The sequence below is a fragment of the Sciurus vulgaris genome (assembly GCF_902686455.1).
Source record: "Sciurus vulgaris genome assembly, chromosome: 13".
In the NCBI taxonomy this organism is placed as follows: domain Eukaryota; kingdom Metazoa; phylum Chordata; class Mammalia; order Rodentia; family Sciuridae; genus Sciurus; species Sciurus vulgaris.
Window position 1 is genome coordinate 12,608,036 of NC_136474.1, and position 24,080 is coordinate 12,632,115.

Sequence of the window (24,080 nt, forward strand, 5' to 3'; positions counted from 1 at the left end):
GATGCTTTCACCTACTTACTTATTCTAGGTTACTTTGGGATTTAAGAGAGAGCTAACAGGCTACTGAACAGTGCTGACAGTTTTTCTTTAATGTTGCTATAAGGGCATATTGGTGGAATTGTGTGTGTCACCTGTGAATGTTTGCTAATAGAGAAGTGTTGTATTGGTGAATTAAGTATCATGAGTGTCATTGCTGTTGTGGTAGAATGATTTTCTGTAATGGCGAACTTCGCTTTTAAAGTTTTGAAGAAAACAAAAATTTTGTTTTATACAATAAAGGCATTCCTAGAAAAAGACTTTTCAACCACTGTGAATTTTCAGAGCATGTTAGTCAACTTTGCACTACTCAAACAAATGCCTGAGGTGATCCACTTAGAAAAGTTCCATTTCACTCACAGTTCTGGAGGTTCCTGGTTGCCTTGGGCCTGTGATGAGGCCGCACGTGGTGGCTGGAGTACCAGGATCCCAGTGAGCTCAAGACCTCTCCCTAGGCCTACTTCCTAAGAGCTCCCCATCCTGGGACCAGGCCTGGGACAGGGCCTTTGGGGGACACTGCAGATCCGAGCTCCAGCAGGAAGATGGTTTGAAGATTTCATGGGATGGGGACATAGCGTCTTGTTGCCCTGCGCTGGCATTGCAGAGTCTCCACTGTTCTGAGTTCCTCCTCCTGCCTGTTGTATCACCCAGTCGTAAAGCCAAACAAAACACCTTTCAATGGCATTATTATTTGAAGGATTATGTTTGTGGCATGTACATTAAGTCATGAAATTTCTCATCTCTGAGGCTCCATATAGGCAGGTTTTGCCAGGTCTTTTTAACCGGCTTCTCCAGTGGGGTGGGTAGGGGCGACACAGCTTTCCCTGTTACCCTAGTTTCCTTATCTTACTCTGAACTGCCCACAGAATTGAGTGTCAGACTTTCATGGATATGTGCCTGACTGTGATTTTCTGGGGTGTAGGCTATAGCTCTCCCAGATTCTCACCAGCCTCTGCCACTCACAAGTGGATCAGATGTTTTTTTCCCCAAGACCTCTTTTTCTTTCTTTCTTTTTCTTTCTTTTCTTCTTCTTTTTTTTTTTAAAGCTTTGAATCCTGATAATTCTTATGCTCCTGTTGATCAGTACTTGGAAATTTTCCATTTTAACAAGGAAAATGGGCTCAGACCATGAACTGTCTGCTGGGAGCAGCCCTCATGGTGAGGCTTGCTTAAAGGGACATAGTGCAGCAGAAAATCTCAAATTCATTTGTTAAGTGGTTTTATTATAAATCATTTGACATTTGACTTGTAAGGTTAACATGTCTAGTTAAGAATTTTGTATTAACTTTTTTGATTTTCATTTTTTGTCTAGAAAGGCCACGATTTATAATCCCTGAGGGACAGTATCATAGCATTTAAGGACTGTTGAAGAATACATATAATTCTTATGGAGTTGATGAAAAATAACATGGTGGTTTTAAACAAATCACCTGTCTTATTTTGGATAATTAGCATAAATTAAACTTGCAATTATAAAATATAGGATTGTTCAAAATTAAATTTTTTTGAAATGATTCTTTTGTCCTTTTACTGAGAAGTTGGACTTTTCCTTCTGTGCTTGCTGCTAATATTAGAGTCCTAGTTAAAATAGTGCTGCAAAACTTAGTACTCTTGATCATCCGTAGTGACCTACCGGCTTTGAGAATGTAAAGAAATGGAATTTAAGATCCCTAGTTATAAAACTTAGAAAAGTTTCAAAATGTTTCCATCCATTCGTTTTTGTGGATTTTCAAGTAGTGAAATGAACAGATTGGAATTTCCTTCCTTCTTTACTCTTATAGCAGTGGGAGAGTGGAGCTGTTAACATTTGCTTTTCAAAAAAGGCAAGCTGTTGAGGAACACCACAGGTGATATGGTCTGTAGATTGAATGATTAGCTTGACCATATAATTCAGCTAGCAGTTCAAAAGGTCCTACTTCATATGTGTAGGACATATATATATCCCCCCACAAACCAAGCATGCTTGTTCTATCAGATGGATTTTATATAAGAATGCTTTCTTTTCTCAAATAGTTCTCTGCCTTTTACATTTTCTTCTCATTGCTCTCTCTCCCCTCTTATCCCTATTCCACATCTTTATTTCTTAGAAGATATTTTTTTTAACTCACAGACTAAGCTAAGCGTAGGATGAAATCATGACTTAGAGCACAAACTCAGTACTTCTAAGGCCTTTCCTTTGTGAAGTCGACTTCATCTCCTGTTCCTAGGCAGCTCTCGGCGTTAGTGTTCACACTCTTTCTGATGCCTCCTCCTGTCTCCCTCTAAGTCTTAGATAATTTTCCAGTATTCCACAAAATGGCATAGTTGGAGAATTTACTCAATCGGGAGTTCCATAATATGAATATTTAAAGTGGTTAAAAGAGGCTTATTTTTGTTTATGATTTAGATGAAGAAAAGATATCCTTTGTAGTAATTGTCTTTTGTTTCAGTCTTCTAACCTTCGGTTTTTGTTGTTTTTTTCTTGGTGATGGGGATCCAGGACTTCTTGTTTGCTACAGGCTCTCTCACTGTATTACCTGCCCCCACTTTTAAAACATCACTTCAACTGATTCCTACTAAAACCATTTACACTGTTTTTGAAGTAGTTAGCAGCGTGTGGTTATAGCTTCCCATTGGGACACGTTTTTAAGGTTATCTTCTGACCCCAAATTAACAAATAATTAATTTTGCTGTCTAAATTAATCCACACAATGCCTTTGGCTTTTCTATAAGAGCACAATATATGTCATCTTTCTACCTTACTTCCCTTGGAGATGGGGGTTGCTGATTTAATTTGGGCAGGGCAGGGCTGGGCGAGGGCGGAGGAGGAGCGGGAGGAGCTGGAGCATTGTTCGGGTAGGGCGGTGCCTTCAGATGCAGAGTTTTGCTGTGGGCCTGCCAAAGTAAATTGAAGATTGGCACTGGTTTGAGGACCACTTGAAAAGTTTGATGTTTTCATTCATGGGGTCAGAACATACTGTAAGAATGCAGTTGTGGGCTTATTTCATGGATTGAAGCTTCTAAAGACTGTCTAAAAATAGAAATAATTTACGTTCACTGTAGGTTTGTAAGTAGAGGTAAGAAATGAAGAAAACAGATTTGTAAGTCTACCACTTGAAGAAAGTGCTCTTGGCCATTTGGTAACATTTATATGTGTACAGACATCAATTCATGAACTAGGTTACATTCATTCAGTTTTGAATACTGCTTTTGTTGTGAATTCAACAAATTATTTCCCCTTACATTCCTCACAGGCCCCTTCACAGACGTAGTCACTACAAACCTTAAACTTCGAAATCCGTCGGACAGGAAGGTGTGTTTCAAGGTGAAGACTACAGCACCTCGGCGGTACTGTGTGCGGCCCAACAGTGGGATCATCGACCCAGGGTCCACCGTGACCGTTTCAGGTGGGAATCTCGCCCTAGAGCCATGCAGTTGTGAACATTACATTTTACGGTTGTGTCGAGTTTGGTTTATCTAGTGTTTGATCTGGAGGGAGGGACGTAGTTTTTAAAGATGTTCCCTTACTTTCCTGTGTGAAACTATTACAGAAAACTTCCCACCATCACCTTGTGTGTGAGGGTGTGAAGTTGACTTATAATTTGGACAATTTAACACGTAGTATCTAGTCTTTATTCCTACAACCCAGCACCACATTGCTGCCCTTGTTTTATCTTTCAAAAAATGACACCATTTTTGCAACTAGATCACTCTGTATTACATATTATGTGCAATCTTAGAAGTGTTCTAATTCTTAAAACACTTAAGAATTTGTCTTAAAATTGTGCAGTCCCTGTTTTCTGCCTGTTATATTCAGTCACATGAGTCTTTACACCTCTCATTGTGTCAACAGTGTCTTGCACTTGGAAATTTTATTACTCTTTTACTGTTTGAAAGTGTACTTGGTTCCCACCTGATATGGGTCACTTAACTCCTGTGAAATGTGTGCTGGTGCCATGGTTAATACCCTCTGTGAACTGTTTCTTCCTTAAACTTCCCAAGACAGTGCTCCTTCCCTACCTTCTGGCATGCTGGGAAACAGGAAGTAAGTGTGAACACTCACATCTTCCTGGTGCAGAGCCTCTCAAGCCTCACACTGAGAAACCATTCCTTTACTTTCTCTTTTGTAGCAGTGCTCAGTTCCCATTGTGTCCTAGATGCACACATGGCTTTTTACCTCTCCCAGATGAGCACCTCTAGGGGCATTTAAAAATCACTTGTCACAAATGGTATTCCTCTACTTCATGTACAGAGAAACAAGATGTATCCCATTTGTTTACAATAAAAATAAATTAAAAAACAACAACACACACACAAAACAAACAAACAAAAAAACTTGGTAAATCCTGAAGAACTTTCCTAAGATACTGAGAATTCTATATTGATGTTCTAGTTTTCAAGCCCACAGCAGATTAAAAAATAGCACGTTACACCAAGAATGAAAGCGTGGAGCAGACCCACTAAGACCTTTAGAAGTATAATCTTACTGCAAGGCAATCATAGGCAGTCTTGGTGACACCAAGTCCTCCCTTAGTAAGTACATCCCAAGGCGCAAGCTTAGGGAGGCTCTGCAGCTGGTATTCCTAGCCTCTGGGTTAGGGTGTCCTGAGAGGAGTGCTTTCAGGTGTACTTGTGTAAGCAAACCCAGAGTCATGGGAAGGGTGGATGTGGAGTGAGGAGGAGGAACTCATGAGTTCTGCACGTTGCTCTCTACTTCTGTAGCCGCCAGCTATGTTGGGAGAAGCTGGAATTATTTCAGTCCATGTTAAAAATGGTTCTTCAGTGCAATTAATTCTTATGTATCCCTAAAAGTATTCCTAATGTCTTTTTCTTTGGGGGATCTCAGATCGTTGGAGTCTTATGTATTAATACTTCTTAAGAGAGTTGATACTTTCAGAGGACTTTCTTCACACCTGGATTGTTAAAAGCTCTGAAGTGGTTACAACTGTACCAGTTTCTGATTCTCCCCTCCAGCTAGAAGTTAGCTTCTCCAGGGTTGAACATAGAGCCTTTCCTCCAGTCACTCGCACCTCTGCTTCCTCTGGCAGCCTCCTTGTCCCACATGCTCATTTCTTTTTCCCCATTCTGTCCCTTTAGCCCTTCATTTTGTGAATTTGTTCTTTTGATTTGTATACACTTAAATGGATTTTTGAGATTGTTTTCTTTTTTTTGGGTTGGTCTGCACTCTTTAAGAGCATAGCCATTGTAAAGTTATACCAGGTTTTACATTTTCTTTTTATCTGTGGACTTGTGGTTTCTAGTGATAGTGATGAGCCTATAGCGATTGCTTGGTGAAGTATCGATATAAATGGAATTTTTTTGTGCTTTGTCTGGACTCTGAGGCATTTATTCGGTGCATTTTCTGCTGCTATGGATTTGGTCCTTAAAGAATTTGTACCCATGAAGGATTTAATGGACTTGGTAGACATACTTTATAGATAAATTTATCATACATAATTGATATTTCTTGTACTTGTCTTTTTGAAAGTATTGCTATAGGGGGTTTCAGGAAGGAAAGATAATAGAATGAGACAAACATCATTGTCCTGTACATGTATGATTACACAAATGGTGTGACTCTACTTTGTGTACAACCAGAGAAATGAAAGTTGTACCCCATTCGTGTACAGTGAATTAAAAAATAATAATAAAAATCTTAAAAAGTATTGCTATAGATTTTAGAAATGATTTATTAGTAGGGAGACAATTTACATAATACCTTACACATTTTTTTTTTTTTATAATTGTTGATTTATTCTTTTTTTTATTCCAGTACTGGGGATTGAACCCAGGACCTCATGCATGCTAGGCAAGCGGTCTACCATTGAGCTACACCCCCAGCCGATTTAGTCTTTGTGATTTCTTACATTGGATGTATAAGTCTAGCATGATTTACAACTACCTGACACCTCCAAATCATAAGTGCTTCAAAAATACTGAGAATATTATTGTTGGGACGCCAGAATAAATTCTATGCTTTGAGAGCTTCTGATTTTCTTTCCTACTTTGTTTTCTTAGAATCAGATTTAAACAGTAGGGCTCTTCTGAGGAACTGTGTATTTAAAATCCATTTTAGAAATATTAGTTATATTAAAACAATATATGAAGGTGAGTTTTAAAGTCACTTGAGTATTTCTTCTGTAAATATCCCAATTGTCCAACTTAAAATTATTACTGAATACTGAAATGAAACCTAATCCATATTGTAAGTAATTGTGATAAACAATTTGCCAGGTTTAATTTGACCATAAACATAATAGGGGTTAATGTTGGCAAAGTTTTGAAAATTTCACACACTTAAGTGTAGAGGTGGTAGTCGTAGAGTCATTTTTGTAAACAGCTATTTGTTAATTTGCAGGTTATCAAAGACTTGGCAAATCAGAAAAGTGGACAACTTAAAAATAATCAGAATCCACAGAGTTGCTTCTAGATGCCACGTGTAAATAATGCAGTGGGAGGGCCCTTGAACCATCCTGGGTTTGGTTTGCTGCACATTTGGCCTCTTGCTGAGGCTCTGGGAGGGAGTGGTGAACAGGCCAAGGCAGAGGGCAGTATAACCTGTCCTTTTTTCTTCAGTGATGCTGCAGCCCTTTGACTATGATCCCAATGAAAAGAGTAAACACAAGTTCATGGTGCAGACGATTTTTGCTCCACCAAACACTTCAGATATGGAAGCTGTGGTAAGTATGGAAGAAGTTCTAGAGAATTTATTTTGGTGAATATAGTTTACATTGTGGGTTTTGTGTAGCTGTCAACAGGGAAACCTGATTTTTAAAATAATAAATATGTAAGTCCTGGTTAGTCTCAAGAAAGAGTGAATCTTGATTAAGGGTTTCTTAGAAACAGTTTAGAAGTGCAGCTGCCAGGAACAAAGTCCTGTGGTTGCTGGTGAGGTCAGTGTGATTTTACCTGACAGCCATGGTGGGCCTGGAATCGTCTGAGGTCCCTGTGAGGTTAGCAGGTGTCCTTGGCAGGGGTCAGCACGGGGTGCAGCAGTGCAGTGGTCCTCCCTGAGGAGGCGCATGCTCTCACCACACTCCAGGTAGCCAGCCGCGCTTGTTCTTCAGTCGTCCCTTAGGTAACACCTGTCTGCTGAGCTCTGACCTCCTATGTCTCATGTTTGGTTTTGTTTGTTTTTAGTGGAAAGAGGCAAAACCCGATGAATTAATGGATTCTAAATTGAGATGTGTTTTTGAAATGCCGAATGAAAATGATAAATTGGTAAGTAGTTAAGTGTAAGAAAATTGGACCTCGTTGACCTTTTATAGATACTTTGATTTTTTGGCTTCTGTTTTTGACCTTTAAGGTATATATTGCTATGGCTAATCTGCTTAGTGCTCATTTAAGTTCAGAAAAAGGTGATATGCTTTTTTCATAACCTTTTGTTCATCCAAGAAAAAAGAAATACTTCTTAAATCCAAGGTGCAGGATGGGGACGACTTATTTAATTCTAACTTTTGGCCACTTACGCCACTTCTAGTTCTCATTTAGAATGAGATTCATTCATACTTCAGTGTAATTAGGGAATGGATATAAACTGCTTTTTGACAGTCTTGGGATAAAGAATTTAATTTACATGGATACATCATAGTTTATGCTAGGTTTGACCTTTCCCAAGTATTGTGATCACTTTTGTTTTTGGTCAAATTCCATGTCATTTTATTCTTTAGTAAATAATTTCTTATTGTTTATTTATTAGTATGAAGAAAATAAATTGTTGAGGTCTGAGTTGGTAGGTGTGTTTAGGAAGATTAAAACCAAACCAGTAATCTGAATGTATAACTCTGTGAGAACCTAGGAGTTAGGAAAGCCGGCAGGATTCAGGACAGCGAGCCCGTGAGCCTGTGGCCCTCTTGAGGAATCTCCTGTTTGTACTCCATCTTATTTCTTTAAGCCCTCCTAATGCCCATCACTTGTGTCGTTCTACGGCAAATCACAATTGCATCTGTAACTATTTTAATGCATATTGTTCAAAGGACTTTTTATAAGGTTAAAATGTTTTTAAACATGAATACCATTATCATGCCTTCAAAATTCGTGCCATTAATATGAAACTGTCCAGGCAGCATTCACATTTGTCTTACATACCAATTTTTTTGTGCAGTTTGTTTGAATTGGAGTAAAAGTAAAACTAGATGATATGGATGACCTGTTTCTTACATCTCTTCATCTTGAGGTTCCCTCTCTTTTTCTCCTACAGAACTAGTGAGTGAACTAGTTGCCTCTAGACTTTTCCCTGTACTCAGTCTCTGCTGTTGCATCCTCATGGCCTCATTTGACTTTGTCTGTGTCCGTGGCATTTCCCTTAATTGGAACTTGGGTCTAGTGGTCTGATGAAACTCAGATTTGTTTTGCTGAGGGTAGGATTGGGGCAGGACTTGAATTGAAGGTGCTGTTCCCTCCAGGAGGCACAGCATCTCTCTTTGGTGAGGGTGGTCTTACCAGCAGCACTTAACCCCATTCCGCCAATGCAGGCAGCTTGTCACCACTGAGAGGTGGGAAGAGTTGCTGCGAGCATCTGTGTAGAAGCTGCTCAATTTTGTACAGTGCACTGGATGGCTGCTGCGACAAGGATCTGCCCAAAACATCAGTGAAGCTGAGATTGTATTAATTCGTTCCAGGTTCTATAAGGGTGATGTTTTGTTGTTCCCACTTGATGTGCTAAGAATTCTTGTAATGAGAAACGGTGCTCATCTGACATTTGATGATTAAGTGATTTGAGTTTATAAGGGCAGGATAAATGCTTGAGTCTCTCATTTACAGGTTTTAAAAAATGAGTTGATTGACAAGCATCTCTTGTGTGTGGTGATGTATAATCTCCCTCTCTCCTTCCCTCCCCCTTCTACTTTCTATATTGTTAAAACTCATGGGTTTAAATAAACTTGGGTTTTGATTCCTTTCTGTTGTTTCTGGTGCTCAGATTGGCTGGTAGGTGGGCTTTTTAAGTTGGTTCTTAAGTCTGTTTGACCCTGGTAGTCTTGGGTACTTTCCTGGTATTTAGTATGGCAAGGTCTTTCCAGGCCCACCTGTTCCTTCAAGGAGCTCTGGGCCCTTTCAGTGCAAGATGGCATGTCTAGGGTGAGATTGGTTTTGGATTTTGTCTGGATTTTGACTAAGATGAGAGAGGAGACCCATTTGTCATTTGAAGGTACTCCTTCACATGGCACTGTTTTAGTGGTTAAAATCATGTCAATAGCTCATGGGTCCTCGTTTCTTTAATGATTGCATTTTGTGGGTAGGATATATTTTTGAAGATTTTAAGTAATTCAGAATATTCAAATTGTACTACTGATGGTAAGAAGAATCAGTAGGTACTTGTATGAACCAGCTGAAGTATTTTGATATAGCAATACTGCAGATAGGATTTATGACTCATTCATTAGCCTTGCTATTTTGATTTTTGATGGACATGTTTAATTGTTGAAATTCACTTTTCAAGTTTTTCATATAAAATGAGATGACTTTCAAATTTATAAAATGTATGAAAATTGCATCTATATTGTATGCAGGCTTGAGGTAACCTTAATTAACCTTAATTAAGAAGAAGGGATTAAATACAACTTCTTTTCGTTTTGTTTTCTTTTTCTATCATTTGGCATTAGTGGGGATCAAATCCCAGGCCTTATGCGTGCTAGGCAAGCACTCTACCTCTACATCCCCCCACTATGCTTTTTTTTTTTTTTTTTTTTTTTTTTTAATTTTTTTTTTAGTTGTTGATGGACCTTTGTTTTACTTACTTATATTCGATGCTGAGGATCAAACCCAGTGCCTCACACATGCTAGGCAAGCACTTTACCACTGAGCCACAATCCCGCCCCCCCCCCCCTTTTCCCACAGTTGTGTTTTTATATGACAGTTTTCCCCAAAACTTATTAGTCTGAAAGAGTTCTGTGGTCAGTTGAGTTTAGAAAAGTACTGCAAAGACCATGTCTTCCAAAAGGAATCAACATTGTGTATTTGCATGTACAGGCTCTGAGAGGGTCTGCAGTAACTAAATATGTTCAGACCAGCATTTAAAAATTTAAAATGCACTTTCGAAAATATTACTCCTGCTTAAACTCATTCTTGTCATGCTAGTAAGCTCCAGATTCTACCAGAAATGTTAATTACTGAGCAATGTACATAGATTCAGGACAGCCTGGCACAAACCAGTTCTGTCTCTTGGTTGATCATAATAACTTACTGTCAAGTCATCAAGTCATCTCATCCTTTATGGAAAATGTGAAACTGAAGCACCAAATCTGACGTCTTCATGATAGGTTAATTAACCTATCTTTAGGTTAATATAAGAAAGCTTTTGTTTATTTGCTTATGATAACTAATAAGAATGAAACATTTTTTAACTATCAAATTATATGCAAAACATCTCCATGTTACTGTATGTGTAATTAGACCCTGTTGATAACTTTGAGTTCATAATTGCCAATATGTGAGGTTGGTGAAACTTCTTAAAGTTGTATTTGACATTTTTGGTTTCTTGCTAGCTGTCATAGATAGAATTACTTAATATCCTCCTTCTTTGTTTAGCTTAGGTTTAGTATGAAATTTATCTTTTGAGAAGGTTGGGCATTATTGGATAGTGTGAGGCCTAGTCAGTTTTCTTCAGATTGATTGTTAAAATGCTCTACAAAGTTGAATTCTGACTTAGAAAAAATTAAAGCTCACATTCCCTTACTCAAAGAAAACACATTTCTAAATCTTCAAGATTGATGGAAAATGTAGTAATAGAGTACAAAACATGCCTTTTCGTTTGTAGTTATGATTGTGATATAGCAAATCCTTTGAGATCTTTTGACTTTTTGTTAGTTAACTTAGCTAACTTCGCGGTGCTGGGATTAGAACCCGGGCGTGCTGCTAGGCGGGAACTGAGCCACTGATCTACGCCCTGACCCTGTTTCCGTTTGTGAACCGGCATGTTGTGTAGTGTGTCAGCCCTTCTCATCGTGGCCTGATGTATGCATCTTGGTGGCACGTGTGTTCCATGTTCAGCTCTTTTCATTGCTTGCAGCAGTGGACAAGCCTGTGTTCTGTTGGTAACCCCATGCGTGCACATCATGGAAGAATGGCCATAGTCAAGCTAGCATCCGTCACCTTGCACAGTTACCAGTTCTTTTTTGTGGTCATTTACTTTAATAGAGTCTATTATCAGAGTTTGATCTTCACAGTCAACTTAGAGAAATTTGGATATTTTGGAGAGCAGATGGAGTTTGTAGTAGCTATAACAGTTGCTGATTCTTTTTTCTCAAACATGGCACAGGTCTAGGTGATTTTGGTTTGTTTCTTTGGTTAGCCACCCCACTCCACTCCTTGACCTTGCTGCCCCACCAAATTCCTGCCCCCCAAAAGAAGTCTGTAGGCATTTAAGTGTGACAATGAAAGCACACCGTGCTTTTTTTTGAGAATCATGATCTTTTTAGGTGTGCTGATAGTTCGTGGGCATTTACACACTCTGAAAACAGTGGGAAGAGAGTTGTTTTTTGATTTCTCTAGAAATTTTGGAACACTGACTTTTTAAATTAGAAAATGATTGAACTTTTGTGATCATCTTGTAAGGTATAAAAGGAGCAGCCTTAGAGTGGTTGAATCTGTGTTTTCATTTTAACAGTATAGAAAGTTATGTTTTGTGACGAAATAGATCTTACGTGAACCACGTCATTACAGAGTGAGTTTCTTTTTGGGTCGTGGCTGATTAGGATCATAGCTAGGATGGCCAAGGAAACCCAAGAACACTTTTGTTTTAGAGTAAAATGAATTAGGATTGTAACTTTCTGAACAGTCATAAACTAATACTGTCCTTACGTTCACTAGGGGGCGTGGTGCCCTGGTGCTTGGGAGTGGCGGGTGTGTGACTGGGTGTATTTCAGCTCACTGGGGGTGGTGTGTTCGGTGCTAGCACTGGAGTTCAGCATGCTCCCTGGGGGTTTGCAGCTGGAGGCAGATGACCCTGAAGCGTGGACTGTTGTGTAAAACAGCTTCTCAGTCATGGCTCTATCTGATTTTTGTCAGTTCTAGATTATGTAATATCTAATGTCCAATTAGTGATAATTTTTCCCCCCAGGATTGAATGTTTGTGAAATTTTTATAACCTATTTAGTGCTTTAATTTTTTTTTTCTTTTTTGCGGTACTGGGGATCGAACTCAGGGCCTTGTGCTTGCAAGGCAAGCACTCTACCAGCTGAGCTATCTCCCCAGCCCGCTAATGCTTTAATATTTAAAAAATGTTGCGGCCTTTTCTTTATTTGGCATTTTCCAGATTTCTTAAATATTTAATTTCACTTATGCCCTCCATCTAATAGCTGAGGATGACATTATTGTCTAGAAAACAAAATGATGAATCTATTTTAATGAAGACTTTAGGGCCGTAAAACTTCTAGGATATAGAAAGACATTTTATGGTTAAAAGTGTACTTTATTTTCTAAGAAAAACAGATAGGATATCAGTAATTATTATTCCAGAGTCTGTTCCAGCCCTTTTATATAATCATATTTTTGTCTGTACCAGAGGAATTTGAGAAGATAGAGAACTGTGGAGTTAATGATATGCTAACTTCAAGTTCATTGTTCTGGGGTTGGGGGGGAGAGAGTGTGTGTGTGTGTGTATGTGTATGTGTGCGTGTGTTGAGTTTTTGAGTACAAAAGAAGTTTACAAATCATGGCATTTTTGAAATTCAAAGGGAAAAAATGTTCAACCTAAGTGTTATCAAAGGTAAGAAAACGTGGAAGTGCTTTTTTTTTTTCAGATATTGATAAGTGTAAATTATTTTAAAAAATATTAAAAGCCACAAAGAGTTATTAGAAGGTGTTCATTTTAGGACAATATGAAGCTATCATAAAACGTATACAGTTAATAACTGATCATAGTACTAATAGATCAAAGGTAATTTTATTTGGGAAATAATGTAAAAAGCTAGTTCAAAAACTTGTATTTTTTTGCTTTCACAGAGCTATTTGTTACTATTGTTTCTTGTACGTAACACGTTTTTACAAAGTAAAATGTGAATGTTATAGAGCTAATACTGTCTGTCAGTCGTTCCCAGTGTCATACAGGAGAAGTCAGTCTGGTTGAATCTGAGAGTGTGTTTCCCATGCCATCTCAGGGCATAACTCCACCAGGGATGGTTCCGACTGTCACGTCAGTGAGCAGCATCAGCAACACAATTGCAACACCTGGCAGTTATCACACGAAGAGTGACCCCAGGGGACTCAATGTGTTCAAACAGGAGAAGCAGAAGGTTTGTCACAGGGAGCTAACAGACTTAGGAGTCTACTAGTGCTACAAGTCAAAGCAGATAAGTGGTATTGTATGTTATATGATATAGATAGAATTGAATTTTTCAATTGTTTAAGATTATAATAGAACCACAAAGCACTTAAAAATTATGTACACCAACAATTCTGTTCTTTAAAAATAAATAAATAAATAAATAAAAAACCTATCAATAAAATTGTAGTAATAAGCCGGAGAAAGTAAGTGAACATTATGAAGTTGGTGTAATTTTCCCTGGGAATGAGATTTGGAAAGCATGTACTAAACAAGACTTCTGTAGCTTGTTGGAGTCGAGTTAGCAGTGTAGATGTAAAGCTGGGAGCTGGCAGGCACTGCTTTCCAAAAGTATTTGTGTTCATATAAAAAATATAAATGAAATTACACTTTATATTTTGTTATCAAGTACAAATACAGCAACCTCCATGTAACTGTCAGTGTTGATGATTTACAATACCCCAAGTTGGGAGAATTTGTAGCCAAAGCCTCAAGACCTTAGTTATAATTTAGCATTAATATTTGTGTGTGTGCGTGTGTGCATACTTTATATATACTCAGGTAAAATGCCACCCTACCGCTAGGGTTGACGGTGACTTTGTTGGTAGAATGGGTGTTGTATGATTCCCTTTGTCATTTCTTGCTTCTAGGAAACTTGAGAAACTTGAAATTTTTCCCCCCTTTTGTAATACTGGGGACTTAAGGCAGGGGGTTCTGCCACTGAGCTACATCCCCAGCCCACACCTCCTTCCTTTTTAAAATAATTTTGAGACAGGGTGTCACTAGGTTCCCCAGGCTGGCCATGAACTTGTGATCCTCCTGCTTCAGCCTCCTAAATAAATCACTGGGATCACAGGCATGTGTCACTGTGTGGCAGAAAACCCACAGTTTTAACAGATTGTTTATACTTTGATTTGGCTTAGCAGAGGATTTGCATGCTAATGTGGTTTTGAAAATTATAATCCTTTATCTAAATGTCTAATGCTTTTTTGTGATTTGGAGTTACACTGATTTCTGGAATAATGGTCCTAGAGAAATAGTAGATTGATTGTTTAGAATGGAAAAACGATATCAAGTAACCTTGTTATTCAGTTCAGGGTTGAGGTCCTAATCCTGATGTTCATACCATAGCGCCCCATCAGCCTTACTCCCTGCATGCTGCTGTCCCATACTTTAGTGAGGTGGCCTTCAGTAAGTACCTGGTTTTTCCCAGTGCTTGCATTCACTCCTCTGCCTCACACCTGACCTTTCCCCTTATGTTTTCAGGCCAGGGTTCCCTCTTTTTCTGATTGCTTTCAGTAGAATTGTTTGTAATATTGGAATTCAAATTCTGATCCTTGTTGTAAAGGAGTGCAGAAGTACAACTCAGATGGAGAGGGACTTTTGCAGATAGGCTATGCAGTTCAAGTAGTGGAAGAACGCAGCATAGGATATGTTGTCTTGTCTTAGCTAATACACACTCTTGGCCTTCAGTGTTTTCTCTGCTGCAGTGTTAAATGTTAACGTAACATGACTACTGTTCTTCAGTTTAAGAGTCCCAGCATGTTGAATCCTTCTAGTTTGCTGGTTTCATGGTTCTCAGAACAGCCAGTCTCCTCTTTCTGGACCAGTTTGAAGCACCTCTTAAGGAACGTGCTGTTCTGCAGCCACCCTCACTAACGGAGCTCCTGAATGGAAGCACATTTGCCTAGTGTTTCCCATCAGGCTCTTCAGATTGTCACTACGTGAATGACAGCCCTCCCCCAGTATCCCCAGCCAAGTTAGGTTATCTATGCTTCTACGTTAAATACACATAAATAAATTAGATTTCTTTGCATCTGCTATGTATGTTGACTGGTTTGTAGGGGCTTAAATAGTATGTGATGTAACTCTTCTGTGTAGCTTGTCATATTTAGCCTCCTGAAAGTGTATTTAATCTTCATTATATGTCCTTTGCATTCTAGTCTTGATGGTTATGTTCCACAGAGTGGGTATGAGATATATAGCTATAAAAGCAATATAACATCATTAAGAAAACTTTCAATATGACAAATCAAAATCTGATTTCATCCCCATAAGAGGATCATTCATTGATGAGTTACTTAAAATCCCAAAGAATGGAAGCCACTCATCAAACTCCTAACAAAAGCTAAATGTTGGTAAGGCACAGAATAGAATATTTAATGACGTGTCATTTAAAATGAAAATTAAAAGATATGCAAATAAATCAATAAGGCAAGGAGGGTTGTTATATGCCTGGTGATTTTATAAAATGAGATGGAAAGTGCTGGAAGATAACATGAGTATAGTTGTGCTGGGTTAATGAGACAATCGGGGATGATTTCCTTTTCTCAAGATTTTTAAATTTTTGAGAATTTTAGAAATTTATTTAAAAATAAAAATCCAGTGGTGAAGAGCTTGATGATTCTTCTTTAATTCTTTTCACTGTTGGCTACATATGTGTGCTCCTAATGTTTTAGTCAGCTTCCCGGTATGACCATGATTTTTTCTACAGTTCTTCACCAGAACCTGAAGATTATTTAATTGCTGAATTGTTGAGCATTGCCTCCTGAACAGAGGGTATCGGAAGTTGGATTTGTGCTAGGACGCCCTGTGAGCACACTTTGAGAATTATTTTGAGGTTAATTTTTGTTATTATTTTTTTTTTGTGGTGCTGGGTATTGAACCCAGGGCCTAAGTGCATGGAGGCAAGCACTCTACCAACTGAGCTGTATTCCCAACCCTGAAGTTAATTTTAATTAGAGAAAAGAACAGGAAAGAACATTGGATGAGAGCAAAGTCTATCTGAAATGGACTTTTAATAGAGGAAGTGGGATTGGTGGCTCATTGGGGAGACGAGGGTGAAGAACAAGAAGGTTAGCTAGGGAAAAGCCCACAGGACATTAAGTAGGCTTCTGAAAACCCCTCTCACCGTGAAGCCAGAAGAAGAGCGGATGATTTGGGGCAGGAACAGCGTGTCCCTTGCGTTGGAGCCTCCGCCCCGCAGGGTTCTAGACTGCGCGGTCTAGACTGGTGCAGCCAGCACCTCCTCGGAAGCTCCATTCTGCCTCTTGGGCGAGCACTCTCCTTACCCTCGGCCCGCCTCGGACAGCAGCGGTGGTGTGGTTTTCTTGCAGCCTCTGGAAAGTTGTAAATGAGTTCTGTGGAAGTGCCACAACGTTGATTTCTTTTTTTTTCCTTAATATTTTTAGTTGTAGATGGACACAATACTGTTATTTGATTTATTTTTAGGTGGTGCTGAGAATCAAATCCCGTGCCTCACACATGCTGGGCAGGTGCACCACTAGTGAGCCATGACCCCAGCCTCAGCCCCAGCACAGCATTGATTTTGCAAATATCTTTGTTAGCAGTATAGCTGAGTAAAGCAGGCTTTGTCTAAAAGGTTTACCTTAAAAAAAAAAAAAAAAAAAAAAAAAAAATTTTTTTTTTTTTCTTTTTTTCTTTTTTTTGTTGCTGGGAATGGAACCCAGGACATTGTGATGCTTGCTAGACAAAAGCTCTCCCACTGAGTGACAGCCCCAGGCCTTTAAGGCCTGACCATTGAACATTTAGCTAAGATGAAAAGGAAGACTTGCCCCATTGCTGCTCCAGTGGCATGTGGTTGTGTGGTAGTGGAAAGGGCCTCGGGTGAAGGTGTTGGGGGTGTCTGCCTCCAGCCCTTTCACCAGCTTGCAGTGGTCATAGTGTTGGCGGGGAGGAAGGCTTGGCCTCAGTGTTGAAGGACAAGTGCTACGCACTAGTGTTCCATGGAGAGTCGTGCCCATCAAAGCTGGCACAGTGTCAGGCAGGGTTTGCAGACTTTCAGATCAGAGACACCTTCAACTCCCTCTTTCCCTACAGCAATAAGTTTGTGTTTATTGCCTCCATTTCACTATTTAAATCCTTCACTTCCTGTTCCCTTTAACAGAAGCACTTTCTTCTGAATCTGTTTTGCTTAGGTAGTTCCTAATTTCATTGTAAGGATTAGGATGATATTCCCCGACCCCTAGGCCCTCATTGTGCAGAATCTGAGCACTAAAAATGACCTTTGTGTTTGAATTTTGGCATCATTCAGTGTATTTTCATTGAATAACCAAAGTGTTGGGGTTCAGGGTAAATGCAAGAGAAGTGGTTTTTGCCGCCCCAGCCTTTGAAGTGTCGTAGCAAAGAACTTGAAAGATCTGTGCTTATGGTGTGGGGTGAGTGCTGTGGCCAGGTAAGTGCCGAGGGCATGGAGCGGAGCGTGCCTCTGAGTGACTTCGCTGCTGCTGGTGCTTAATTACTGTTTAGTCCTTCTAAAATCATTTGCTTAGGACTGTAATATTTGGTATTTAAAGATCTTATTAATGAATCTGAAAATTGTTGAAACTTTTCAAGAATTTTTGGGAAAGAAAAGATGTAGAATTTTACATTGTTGTTTACTTTAAAAATTCTCGATCTCTTTGTACAGAATGATCCGGAACCTAGCAAAGCTGCTCCACTAAATGCATCTAAGCAAGATGGACCCGTGCCAAAGCCGCACAGTGTTTCACTCAGTGACACTGAAACAAGGAGACTCATGGATGAGTGTAAAAGACTTCAGGGAGAGATGATGAAGCTGTCAGAAGAGAATCGACACCTGAGGGTAAGTTGGTTGGCCCAAGGTGTGGGAGATGCGCTGTCCATCCATTTGGCCAGGCTGTCTTGGTGTGTGTCCAAGCTTGCTTCTCCCTCCTTTCTCCCAGTTGGATTGTGTCCTGGCCCCTGCCCCACCTTGCCACCCTCTCTCTTCCCAGGTCTCGCCCTGGCTTCTCCTGGCTTTAGCCGGCAGATGTCCTTGTCATGTGTGCTCTGCCTGGGTATTGCTCACCTCCTATTTCTGCTGACCTTGGCATTCTGTGTCTCACTGAACTGACTGAGGTCTGTTGCTGTCCCTCAGCAGTCGCTAGTTACATGGCGCTGTCAAGCATTTGAGTTCAAGTTAGGTGTGCTGTGAGTATAGAACACAGTAGTGTTGAAGACTGAGTACCAAAAAAGTACAATCTCTTTATTGTCTCGTCATTTGCGGAAATAATATTTTGGATTTACTGGGTTGAATAAAACATATTATTAAAAATTTACCAGTCTGTGTTTTTAATGTGCCATTGGAAAATTGACGGCATGTGGTTCACGTTTGCAGTCTACATTAGTAGCTCCCGTTAGGGTGCGTTGGACAGCATCTGGGCGAGAATGTGCTGAGGAAGTCCCTCCTGTCCCCCGCTTGTGCTCCAGCACAGCGTTTCTAGCTGAGGCGACCCTCTGCCTTTCCTCGCAGCACCTGCATGTGCACCTTTTCAGTGTAGTCTTCTCTCCCTTCAGTAGGAGTGTAGTCGGGGCCTGTTGCTTCCACTGTGCCCAGGGGCGGTGCTTCTGGGGACGGGTGCTGTAGTGCTTTGTGCTCCCAGCACATGCATGGAGTGATCATTCATGTGTTTGAGTGAGCAAGTAGGTGGGCTGGTGAAGGAGGCTGGAGCTGCGCGTGTGTGTAGTTGGTGGAAAATGCGCCTTCAGCACGTAATTACCCAGCAGGAGACCTGAGTTCTTGTGAATCTTCTTGTAGGCTTACCACAGTAAAACAGACGGCCCAAAAATGTCTGTAAGTAAATCATTAAACTCTGGTGGTCAGTCAATATTTGATTACTCCTGTTAAATGCACTTAGAAACTACATCCTGAATCTAGGCACAGTGTTGTGCATTGATCTGTGACCTCCTGATGTATTTTTTGAATTGTGCTTTTGTGACAGTCTCTTCATATTCCATAGCACCCCCTCGAGTGCCCCCCATAAAGTGGAAGGAGCCTCTCCCACCTGCACACCATGGAGTTTTAGGATGACGGGCTTTGTTGTGTTACCTGCTGCAACGGCTCTTCTTTGGTGGAACGTGTGCTCCTTAGGATGCTCCCTAGACTTACTCTCAAGGCCACTGCTTCGCTCTCGGCAGGGAGGGAGGAAATGGAACTGACAGGAGTGGCAGGGGCGGAGTGGCCCTGGGAAGCAGGTGGGGGAGTAGGGACGGCGGCAGGTGAGGCTTCACTCCTGGCCTCTGCTCTTACCTGTTGATGTTCTGTGTGAGATTTTTTTGACCCTGAAAGACGACGAGCTTGTAGAGTGACTCTTGGCCCTTCGACATCTCCTTCCTAGCCCATCCTGCCTCAGTCAGAGCTAGTCATCACCCTTTGGATTCCTCTAGTCCTTTGATTCTTAATCCAGATTGCATCTCAGGCACCCAGTGGGCCTCTTAAAAATACAGATGACCAGATCCTCCCTAGACCTAGTGAGTCAGAATCGCTGGGAATAATTGAAAATTCCTCATAGTGTGTGCTGTGTAGCTGGACTTACAGCGCTTTTTACCTGGAACATTTTGCTTTGCATAAGACCAAAAAACAGAAAAAGCCAATTCCAGAAAATCCAGTAATGGCAGATAACACTGTGTGCTCTTAGATGTGTTGTTCTCGTTAGTGTTCACAGATGCTCCTTGACTTTGTATGTGCTTGCATCCTGAGAAGCCCTTCATAAGTTGAAAATATCAGAAAGTCAAACATGGATTTAATGCATTTACCAAGCATTCCAGCTTGGGAAAAAAAGCACACCGTACAGTGTTGTGGCCTTCCCTTGTGGTCGTGTGGCTTCCCAGCTTGGCAAGAGGGGACTGTGCCCCATGATGCTATACTGGAAGGAGGTCAAAGCTCAAAGCATTTTTAACTGGATGCATTTCACTGTCACACTACCCTAAAGTCAGAAAGTTGTGAGTTGAACTATCATAATGAGGACTGTGTGTTTATAAACAGAGTAGAGCAATCGTGTGAGAGATCAGCTTGCATTTGAGACGGACAGAGAGATAGCCTGAGTAGTTGTCAGTTGTCAGTGTTTCCCTGCGAGTGCCCTGCACCACACGTGGGGTCCCAACTGCCTCAGGCCTTAGGCGACTCCTGCCTTGTCCTGAGAAACCCTGTTCCCTGATACATAGACTGTCCAGCACGTGGCCGTGAGAAACCATTTCACTTGGAAGGAAGCAACTTATTCCTGCCTGGATCCAAGTCAGTTTGACACAAAGGAACAGACTCAGTTCCAGTACAAGGTGCAGAGCATCGAATGAGGTGTTCTGTGTGCAGCATCCTACCTCTCTCTTAATGTGTGACTTTTAAAGAAATAGGATTCTTTCTGCTTTGCAGCCCACACCTGGTGCTCACCCTTTACACACTACGGGCCCTGCTTTGAGCGTATCAAGACACTTACTTAAATTTCACACGGAAATTCCCCCTGCCCTGAAGTCCTATAAGAGCCCATCTCTTCCTCCTGTTCCTCTGCCGTGCGGGTCCCTGAGCTGTAATGAATCAGAAGACCTGCCAGGTGTGCTCCTGCAGTCTCTAGCTGATTGGGCCAAGACTGGTGTAACCTTTTTTAAAGACTGTGGACCATCTTAGAAATAAATGTATTTACACAGTTGGTTTTTAAGGAGTATGTTTTTTTTCAGTTTTATTGATTGATTGCGGTACTGGGATTGAACCCAGAGGCACTGTGCCACTGAGCTACACCCCTAGGGTTTTTTTTTTTTTTTTTCTTTTTTTGAGATAGCGTCTTTTTTTAAGTTGCAGAGGCTGGCCTCAAGCTTGTGATCCTTCTGCCTCAGCCTCTTGTGTCGCTGGGTTTACAGGCTTGTGCCACTGTGCCTGTGTTATTGAGGCCTTGGGAGTGTTTGTCAGTGATGTTTGGCAGATTTGTAAACGGCTCAGCCATCACTGTATTCCAGTGTTTGAATGTCCTGTCACTCCAGAAAGCCTCCTAATGCAGTTGGACCCCTGCCCCCAGGCGAGCCCTGCTCTGCTTTCCGTCTTTGTAGGCTTGCACTCCCTGTTCTCAGTTGCTAGTCTCAGTTGCTTATGTTTGTTTTTAAAACCTGTCTGTGCGTTTTCTTCTGCAGGATGAAGGCTTAAGGCTCAGGAAGGTAGCACACTCGGACAAACCCGGACCCTCCTCCACCGCGTCCTTCAGAGACAACGTCACCAGTCCTCTCCCTTCACTTCTTGTTGTGATCGCAGCCATTTTCATTGGATTCTTTCTAGGGAAATTCATCTTGTAGAGCGAAGCATGCGGAGTGCTGTTTCTTTTTTTTTCTCTTGACCAGAAAAAGATCTGTTTGCCTACCATTTCATTGGTAGTATGGCCCGCGGTGACCATTTTTTTGTGTGTACAGCGTCATATAGGCTTTGCCTTTAATGATCTCTTACGGTTAGAAACACGGTAAAAACAAACTGTTCGGCTACTGGACAAATTGTACATTACCAGATCATCACTAGCAGATGTCAGTTGCACATTCAGTCCTTTATGAAATTCATAAATAAAGAATTGTTCTTTCTTTGTGGTTTTAATAAGAGTTCAAGAATTGTTCCGAGTCTTGTAAATGTTATTTTAATAATCCCTTTAAATTTTATCTGTTGCTGTTGCCTCTTGAAACATGATCTGTTTAGATTGCTAATCCCACTCGTTCAGGAAGCGCCAAGAGGTGTTCTGTGGGAAGTGGTGCCTCTTAGTGTAAATTTCCCTCTACCTTTGCTAATATCATGGCAGAACTTTTCTTACCCCTCGTGAGGCAGTTGTTGACTGAGTTTTTCATCCTTACAATCCTGTCCCATGGTATTTAACATAAAAAAAATAAAACTGTTAACAGATTCTTGCTCGATAGCCTGCTTGTGTCTGTGGTGTCATTGGAAGGGGGAGCAGAGTGTCCACTGTGGTGATGAGATTCATTCTCTGGCATTGAAACCCTTCCCGATACTGCAGGGTTTGTAACTGATAGTCTTCGTTTTATTAAGGAAAGGATAAAATTTCAAGCTACTTTTGATATTTTGGAAGATAACCATCTTTTCAGGAATAATAAAGTAACCAAATGCCATGAGAATAAAAGTGAAATCACTTGAGTGCCTGCGTGCGTGTGCCACGTGGCTGGCGTTTGTTTCTTTACCCCTCCCTAGGTGGTCTCTCTCAGGAGTACCTCCCAGCCTTGTAGTGCTTGTTACTTTATAACAGACTTCAAAGTAGTGGCTAGGGGATTTCTTCCTGCCCAGTTTGACACGCAGATTTCCGTTGTGGAAAGTCAGTGTTACTAAGTAAGCCTCAGGAATTTTCTTCGTGAAAAGTGAGTTTCCTTTGCCAAATCTGTTAACCACGTGAAATACGCTTTCAGTGTGGGCATTCACTATCGGGTCTGACACTTTCTGCACCTACATCTTCACTTATTGGTACTATTCCAAAATAAATTTTGGAACCAGAGAAAAGATGGTCAGCTTTCTACTGAGTACAGCATAATACAAGTGAATTTTTATCCTGAAAATAGGTATAAAAGATGCTGTGACATGAGGGGAAAGGGGGCTTGGGGCTCCATGTGCTGTGGGAACTGGTGGCCCAGGTCTCTGTACGTTTTGTAAAAGCCAAAGGTTCTCCAGTGTCTGATTTCAGACGTGTTTTGGGTGGTCGGGTCCCATGTCACTGTGCTCTGTGGTGTCTGTGTACACACCTTGCTTGTGTGCCAGACCCATTAAAAACAAGCAGTGCGGGGCCACGCTTCCTCTGCTGTCTGCTTGGTCGTCATGCGAACACGCAGGCCCTATGGTAACCGGGAAAGTGCTGAGAAAGAAGTCTCAGACACCTTCGTCCTTTAAGTGCACATCGGCAATTCTTGGCCTAAAGCTCTGTGTGATCAGCACAGAGCTGGTGAGTCTCAAGCTTGATAATTCACAAGTGCCTTTAAAAAGGCTTTACATTTTCAACAGTTAAGCGAATTCCTATGTTGTTGGACCGCTCCTTGGGGTCCATGGTGTTTGGCCCCTTTGCCTCTAGCTGAGGAGTCTGGGGCTTTACCAGGCTTAAGAGGATTTCCCGTGTCTCAGGTAGGTAGAGGTAGAGCTGTAGCTGGAAATCTGGCCCTCTGGCTCTGGCTGCCTTCTGAGGTGGCTGTAGGAGACGCAGTGGTCCCTCTTCGAGGACTGTCCTGGTGAGTGGTGAGGTTTCCTGTGGGGAGACCGCCTGGGCTCCGTTGGCGCTCAGTGTGCAGGCTGGCAGCCCTTCCTGGCCCAGCCCCAGGCGTTCCCAGGTGCATTCTGGAGAACGCCTCGCAGTGGTTGGTTGGGGTGGGTTGCAGCCTGCACTGCGTCCTCAAGCCCACAGGGGCTGCTCCAGGGCCTCCATTCGCCAAGCGCTGACTAGGAGACTTCATTTCCGTGCTTGTCCTTGCTTTGTGAAGAGTGGTCAGGTTGGTTACTGCCAGCGGTGATCCTTCCGGAGGAGTCCAGCTGTGTTAGTGGGTGACTGCAGCTGCAACTCCGTGCTCAGGGCCTCCGTGCCCCAAGCCCCGCTTGCTGGTGCGGAAGGGCCAGCCGCCAAGGCCTTGAGTTGTGGCGCTGCCTGTGCTGCTCTCCTGCTCTGACTTGCCCTTTCTCGTATTTTCAAGAAGCAAATGTAAGAATTGTGTTCTGAGTGTGTGGTGTTGGCCTGTGAACAAAAGATACTACCCTTTCAGGAAAAAAAGGGTCGAATTTAGGAATTTGGGTCAAAAAACGTTAATTTCTCTTTCAGATGTTCTGAAGTTGTGTGGGGCTATAATCTTTAGAAATAATACCACTTTGAAAACAAGTTTAATAATAAGGTGAAAAAACATCTTATAGAACTTATCCCCAAATTTTGATCCGAACATTGGACCAGTTGCTCTCCCAGAGCTTTGCACAGTTCCATTGGTGATTTCGGTGTGTGCACAGACCATAAACGATCGACCTTTACGCAGGTTGGGGAAGAGACAGATCAGTGCCTGCAGT

General features: G+C 41.3%; 1 protein-coding gene across 2 annotated transcripts in view; it reads left to right on the forward strand.

Moving 5' to 3' along the window:
* Positions 1 to 21,954, forward strand: part of VAPA (VAMP associated protein A) — a 36,674-nt gene extending 14,720 nt beyond the window's left edge. The window contains exons 2-7 of one of the 2 annotated variants that reach the window (XM_079108912.1): positions 3,270 to 3,422; positions 6,592 to 6,695; positions 7,156 to 7,236; positions 13,113 to 13,247; positions 17,706 to 17,879; positions 21,194 to 21,954. In XM_079108912.1, the coding sequence (XP_078965038.1) occupies positions 3,270 to 3,422; positions 6,592 to 6,695; positions 7,156 to 7,236; positions 13,113 to 13,247; positions 17,706 to 17,879; positions 21,194 to 21,352 (806 nt within the window). In that variant the 3' untranslated portion in view covers positions 21,353 to 21,954. The remainder of the gene's footprint in view (positions 1 to 3,269; positions 3,423 to 6,591; positions 6,696 to 7,155; positions 7,237 to 13,112; positions 13,248 to 17,705; positions 17,880 to 21,193) is intronic. The other variant, XM_079108913.1, reaches the window with a different exon arrangement.
* Positions 21,955 to 24,080: the final 2,126 nt, after the last annotated feature.